The following is a 6,919-nucleotide window of genomic DNA, read 5'->3' as shown; positions in this document are numbered from 1 at the left end:
TGTTTTCAACCAAACCCCCCAAAATGCCCTTTTTCAAGATTAGAAAAGCTGAATATGACAGATAGAGAGGTTTTATGCCCTGGCATTAAAGCCAAAGCACTTTGCAGAGGGTGCTTATATGGGTGCTTGTAACGGCTTATAACTGCCGTAATTCTGACCACAGAAAACTCAATTCTTTGTGAGAACTCAATGTGGACGGTCTATTTTACAAATATACAGTACTGAGCACAAGTTGTCACGTGGAGGCCACAGTGACATCTGTATGAAATTAACTGTGCTACAAATATTCACAGACATAAAACACAACCCTACCCGTTCGGCTGCGGTTTTACTCCATTTCAAACCAGTGTTTCAGGAAAACGGTGGTGCATTACTGCTCATTAGTCTATTTGTTCATTAAGGGAGGGAGGCTGAAAACAACTCAATACAAGCTAAAATGTCGAACCAGATCCCCAACCCCAGGCAGCCCCAACCCCCAAAATCCTGTCCGGTGGCAGCGTAAGTGGAACCCTTCACCCTCTCTCCTTTTAGTGCAAAAAATGCAAGTGGAAGGGAGTTTGATAGGAATAATCCTTATTCAGTATTGATGCTCGTGGCTGAGAACAAAAGCCTTGCAGATGTTTTGGAGGAGGTCGGGGGGAACATACTAGAAACCATTTAATGTCTTCCATTTTGGCTATTGTTTTATTTCTTGTTGTTCTCTTACAATCATTATGCTCAAATATAAAAATTCCTGGCCAAAGTTAGTTTTAGAAGTGATCCCATCTGCACTGATACATGCTAAACATTGACTACATTCAGTTTCTGAAAACAAATTGGTCAGATTCCCTACAGGTTCCTTTGCCTGACGTACAGAAAACCCCTCCTTCCCAACTTGTGCAAATATCACCACCTCGGTTTGACAGAAAACAGTTACACGTCAGTGTTTTCCCACTTCGTTTTCACTAACTTTTAAATAACTTTTTCCCGTGGACCCTTAACAATTGATTCATGCTCAAGCTGCACCATTGTGATCCTTTTCAGCTCCTCATGAATCACAGGAGCACAGAAATAAGAATAAATGGAAAGATGCCGCAGGGATTATATAGTGGAGGCAGAACTGGAAAGCTCCAGGCACCTTTACTTCCAGAGCTCTGGAAGGGACACAGTGCATCGCAGAATGGCTATTATTAAGGCACGTGGTGAAATTAAGTTTATCATCTCGGGTGATTCATCTCCTCGAGTCAAACATTCTGTGCCAGTAGTAGACGACGGTTGGCGATTTGCTGGCCCCTATCAGGATTAGCAGCAGTAGGTACAGCAGCATCATTAGGGCAAAACGGTGCGTGTAAAACCAGGAAGATTGCCTGGAAGGCCTGAAAAAGAGAAAAAGGCATGAATTCTCCCAGAGGTGCAGGAATACGTTGGCAAAGAGTATCTTAGGTTTTGTTATTTTTAACTGGTTAAGCTGATGCGATGTGATCAGAAAGTTGTTTCGCGATCCCTGTAACTGACAAGGCCTGATTCCCCATCCCTTCTCCCTAAATCTTCTGCACAATCCTGTCCTTTCTCCCCATGCTCACTCCTTTCTCCATGGTGTGAAGCAGTAACTGTCTGGTCTGTACCCACAAGATGATGAGCTGGGTAAATGCTGCCACTTAGGATAGATAAGGGCAGAGTTAAAACCATCCTGCTTTTAAGAGCTGCACTCATCAGAATTTCGCTCCTTGTTTCCTGCCACAAACAGATTATTAGAGCTCTCAAAGATTCTAAGTGCTTACAGGTCTTGTGAAAAAGCAAATGCAGCTGAGGCTGGGAGCATCAAAGAGTGAGACAGAGGCAACGTGGTGGTGTAAGCTTTGTTTCCACAGGAAAACAGGCTAAACCTGCAGAGTGCAGCACATCTTGCTTGTTTTGTCTTATTTTTCAAAAATGAGATGTGTGTTATCTGGTGGTTATAGTGTGCTCATCACTCCAGACAGCTGAACTCTTACCTCCTATGCTGTTTCTGTGAATATACTAGCAAGTATTTAACTCGTAAAAGCTGATTGTTTGTGACAACGAAGTATTTCTGTGGTACGTCACCCCCTTCGCTGTTTTTCACTCTTGCTCTTTTTCTGTCTATTTCTTCTGAATCTGAATGGGAAGAGAACAGAAGGGGTCTTTGGGGGAACAGAAAAGCAGAAAAAGATGCACAACTTCAAGTGACTGTGAAAAAGCAAACAAACAACCCGCACACAAATGCACCCACCACAGTGGGAAGGAGATAACCAAAGACCTAGACTTGGAATTCCCCCGAATCTCTTAGCATCCAAGAATAGACCAAAAAGTTTGCTTGAGGCTATACCACTCCTAGTCATCCATGGTATGGATGGCATTATGGCCCAGCCCAGGGTCACAAGGGGGCAGGTCTCCCACACGGTGCTTGAGGAGCTGCTAATATTCACAGGGAAATAAAAACAACAAGGACTGACTGAGCCCCACAAGCAGGAAGCACTCAGAGGACAATCTGAGCAGAGGCTTCCTAGACATCCAGTAAAGCTCATTATTGATACATTTGTGATGCTTCTGTTCATCCATCACAGGTGAAATGATCAGACATGGAACATGATTTTATCATACTACTTAAACAAGGAAAACCAAATCATGCCACCAAAATATTTTCTACCCCTTAAATCTACTATTTTAAGAAGAGCTTCACAGGCAACGAGGCTGTTGCATATTTGTTGAGGAGTCAATTGGAAAAGGAGTCAGCAGTTTCTGCTGAAGGGTGTCCTGACTCCATACGTTGCACCGTTTACACAACAGCACTTCTGCACAAAGAGAAGGCTTCCAACACCTAAAGGGGGCTACAGGAAAGATGGGGAGGAACTGTTTTTCAGGGACTGGAGTGATAGGATGAGGGGTAATGGTTTTAAACTGGAGAGAGGAGATTTAAATTAGATATTAGGAAGAAATCTATTACTGTGAGGGTGGTGAGAGCCTGGCCCAGGTTGCCTATAGAAGCTGTGGCTGCCCCATCCCTGGAGGGGTTCAAGGCCAGGTTGGATGGGGCTTTGAGCAACCTGGTCTGGTGGGAGGTGTCCCTGCCCAGGGCAGGGGGTTGGAACTAGATGATCTTTAAGTTCTCTTTTAATCCAAACCATTCTACGATTCTATGATAATATGAGAAATTCTAAGAGATGAACTACACAGAGTTGTTGTTGCAATGGACTCACCTTTCTTTTTCACCTGACACTTTACATCTGGGTGATCAATGATCTCACAAACGGCCACACAGCTAAGGATAGAGCCCAGGGCACTTCGCTGCCAGCCAAGACTATGAGGGCTGTAAAGGAGAGCCAGGCTCAGGTCACTGGTAAGGTAGGTACCTTCGCCAAACAGAGACGTCTGAAACGGAGCAGAAATACATCCTAAAATCCTCTAGAGCAAACTATAAACAACATACAAGTGTACTTTACTTTCAGACTGGCAGTTCTGTTTCTGAAGGTAACTTGAAAAAAAAAAAAAAGGCTTTTCTGACCTGTGCTGGGCCTGGTCCATGCACTGTTTTCCTGCTGGCACAACTTCCTTGGGGTGGGGCAGCTGCCCCCTCCCATCCCTGAAATTAGCTGCTTGGCACAGCCCCTGGTGTGGACAGATTCATGCTTTCCCGGATTTGGGTTTAGTTTGCCAGCCTAAGTATTTTATATCAACATGACTGCGCTGCTATTAGAGGCATTTCACTGATTTATTGAGACTGCCATCATTCAAAAAAAATAATCCAACCTCCACAAACAAGACAAGGCTTTACTCGCATTTAAATCCATGCCTCACTAGAAAAGAGGGAAGCACTTTTCAATTGCAAATTCCTTTCAAATATAACTGTTTTAATAACCTTGAATCAGAGGATTTGCCACCCTCCTAAAACTATTAATCCACTAAGTCCACTCTACCTGGTAAGCCATTACTCACAAAGAGCATGGGAGAAAAACATGGTCCAGGCTGACTGGAAGGTTAAGCAGCTGTTGTGTCAAAGCTGCTTCACAAAAACACAAAAAGCCCTGACTCCCAACTGCCTTTCCGCTGAAATTGGAAGAGATGCAAAGCCTACAGGATGTCTCCCTTTGCCAGGCCATTCAAAGAAGGCTCCATTTGCAAGTAGTACCTAAAATTTAGTTGATTTTTATGCCTGGCCACAAGTTTAAGAGACAATCTCTAAGTTGCCCGGGTCACTATCCTCCTTCTCTGTGCACTGGCACTTTACAGCTGCAGGCTGTCAGACAGGCCAGTATTTTCAGAGGAATTACAATTCCTTACAAAGAAGCAAAGGGTAGCTGTAATTTGTCTCACTGGAGAAAAGGGTTTTGTGCTGCTTCCAGTTTTTACCCTCGGGCTGCCTAGAAAATGCAACGAAACCATCCACAAAGGCCTTACACTGAAGTGAAAACAGCAGTATAAGATCGTCAGCACATTTCATACCCCCTAAAGGAATTTGAGCCTATTTTTAAAAAGTGTCACTAGCTGCAAATGACCATCAGAAGATGATGCCAACACCAGGAGCCTCACCCTGTTCAAATGGCAGTGCAGGCCGTTGTGCAGTATGGAATGGAAGTTCTCCAGGCGGCTCCCGTGGAAGGCATAGATGAGGTCCCGCTCTCCCTTGGTCTCAGCAAACTTGGTATTCATTTGATCAGAGTACACAATCTCAAAGAGGTAGTCCGGAGCAGGAACAGCAGCCCCAGACATCCCCGTGAGTTCTTGGATCTTCTCGTACTTAGAAACAGAAAGGAATATAAGTGTTGGTTGCTGGAGGTAGATTACTCACTGGAGATTTTGCTTACTGTCCCTTAGTCTCTCACATTGCTTTATGTATTTTGATTAAGCGTTAGAATTCAACACCCTTGCAACTCGGAAGGAGTAAATCTCACATTGCTTTATGTATTTTGATTAAGCTTTTTGCATTAGAATTCAACGCCGTCGCAACTCAGAAGGAGTAAGTGTACAGTGAGAATTCTGATAGTTTCTTGCTAGCAAAGCTAAATCCTAATTCTTCTTTCCGGGAAAAAAAACCCCAACCAATAAACTTGAATTGTGATTATGAATTGATTGATGATGTAAGGGCGATATCACAATTCTATCATGCCACTTTGGCTACTAAGACTTTATATTCATCAGCTGATGGTGGAAGAGGAAAAAATGTGAAAACAGAAGTGGTTTTCATCTTGCTACTAATCTCTACGGCTATTTTGATCCCTCTTACAGAAGTTCCTCAGTGGCTCTCAATCCTTCTATTTTTGGGGTGAAGTACAAAATCATTTTTCTCAGTGAGAAGGAGGACCTGGTTCCAGTACATCTGAGTTGTACTATCATGGTCTGGAACATGCAGGTACATGCTACGTTAATGGGAGTAACCAACCACAATCACTGCCTAGTGACTACTAGGCATCGACTAGTGATAGTGGTAACTATTTCTTGCAAGTGAAATTTGGAAGACTCTTCTATTTTTGGGGTGAAGTACAAAATCATTTTTCTCAGTGAGAAGGAGGACCTGGTTCCAGTACATCTGAGTTGTACTATCATGGTCTGGAACATGCAGGTACATGCTATGTTAATGGGATTAACCAACCACAATCACTGCCCATCATCAACTAGTGACAGTGATAACTACTTCTTCCAGTGCAATTTGGAAGACCACTTCCTCTATATTTCACCCTAATAGGTTGTAAAGTGAAAAGCAGCTCCTGCAAATTTTATTTATAAAATCCTCTCTCCGTGTACTGAGAAAAGTACATTCACATTGAACTGTCAAACTCTCACGATAACCAAGTAAATTCTGGCAGGAAGTGCAAGGTTGCCTTAAAGGACAAATTCTAATCAAGACTCAGAACTCAAAACTTACCTCCTGTTTCTTAGTACTTTGTATCATGAAGACTTTAGATGATAAAATCCAACTGAACAAATCCCAGGTCCTTTTCTCCGTGTTTGGAACAGACTCCAGAAGTTCCCTCAGGCTCGGTAGCGCGTTGGTGTCTGCAAGCTAACGAGACAGGCATTTAGTACAAGCTCCTGCTTTTCATTATGATTAAACAGAGACCTCTAGTGAAAACAAAACAATATTTCACCCTAATGGGTTGCAAACTGAAAAGCAGCTTCTGCTCTGAGATAGAAACATTTGTATCCAGTTTGTGGGAAAGTTTGTGACTTGTCCTAAAAACAAATAGCAGGCAAGTTATAGATCTTGTTGGTAAATATAAATATTTTATAAGGTGCACACGAGGAATAATCAAACAAGCTCCCGGAAGAAAACAAGCCGTGACAATGCAGCATCCGCAGTGGGATAAACACAGGGGCTGTTTATACAAACCCTTCAGAATTAATCTGGATTTTGTGTAGGGCAGGCTCTTAGGAGCCTTTGTATCTCACCACTGCGCTCGGACGTTTCCAAGGGCGGGGTTTATTGGTTCAGAATCCCAAACTGTACTTTTAAAACTTGGATTCCCCGGCGGGATAAACACTTTATCCCACTTTATCCCTCTTTATTCCCACCCCTCAGGCGCCGCCTCCCTCACCCCATGGGCCGCACCGCCGGCTTCTCCCCCACAGCGGCCCAGCCGCGCTCCCCCGGGGGCTTTCCGCCTCCGACCAGCCCTTCCCCAGGCTGTTTTCACCCTCCGAGGGGCAGCACACCGTACTCCCGGTTCGGATACACCCCGGGCCGGGTCCGCTGGCACTTACCAGCCCCTCGAAGTCCTTGCTGTCGCCGCCGGCGTAGCGGCCCGGGAAGGGCCTCAGCGCCGAGTCGCGCTTGTAGCTCTGCAGCGCGGCGGCGAAGAGGCTGCACCGCAGGTCGGCGGCCAACGGGTCTCTCCCCGCCGCCTCCCTGACGCGGGCGACCGCCTCGCCGGGGCCGGGCGGTGGCATGCCCGGCGCTGGGGGGAGGTTTGCCGAGCGGCGGCCG

General features: G+C 45.0%; 1 protein-coding gene across 1 annotated transcript; it reads right to left on the bottom strand.

Annotated features, from left to right (window-relative positions):
* Positions 1–656: 656 nt before the first annotated feature.
* On the bottom strand, positions 657–6,913 carry LOC106890331 (mono [ADP-ribose] polymerase PARP16-like). The gene is made up of 6 exons (XM_014946086.1): positions 6,697–6,913; positions 5,861–5,998; positions 4,528–4,734; positions 3,198–3,369; positions 1,974–2,115; positions 657–1,355 (listed from the first exon to the last, which is right to left on the bottom strand). Exons 1-6 carry the CDS (start codon positions 6,880–6,882, stop codon positions 1,211–1,213), a joined length of 990 nt encoding a protein of 329 aa, XP_014801572.1. The 5' UTR covers positions 6,883–6,913; the 3' UTR covers positions 657–1,210.
* Positions 6,914–6,919: the final 6 nt, after the last annotated feature.

Source organism: Calidris pugnax, unplaced genomic scaffold (assembly GCF_001431845.1).
Source record: "Calidris pugnax isolate Ruff unplaced genomic scaffold, ASM143184v1 scaffold134, whole genome shotgun sequence".
Lineage (NCBI taxonomy): Eukaryota > Metazoa > Chordata > Aves > Charadriiformes > Scolopacidae > Calidris > Calidris pugnax.
This window is presented reverse-complemented; position numbering and strand designations above follow the sequence as displayed.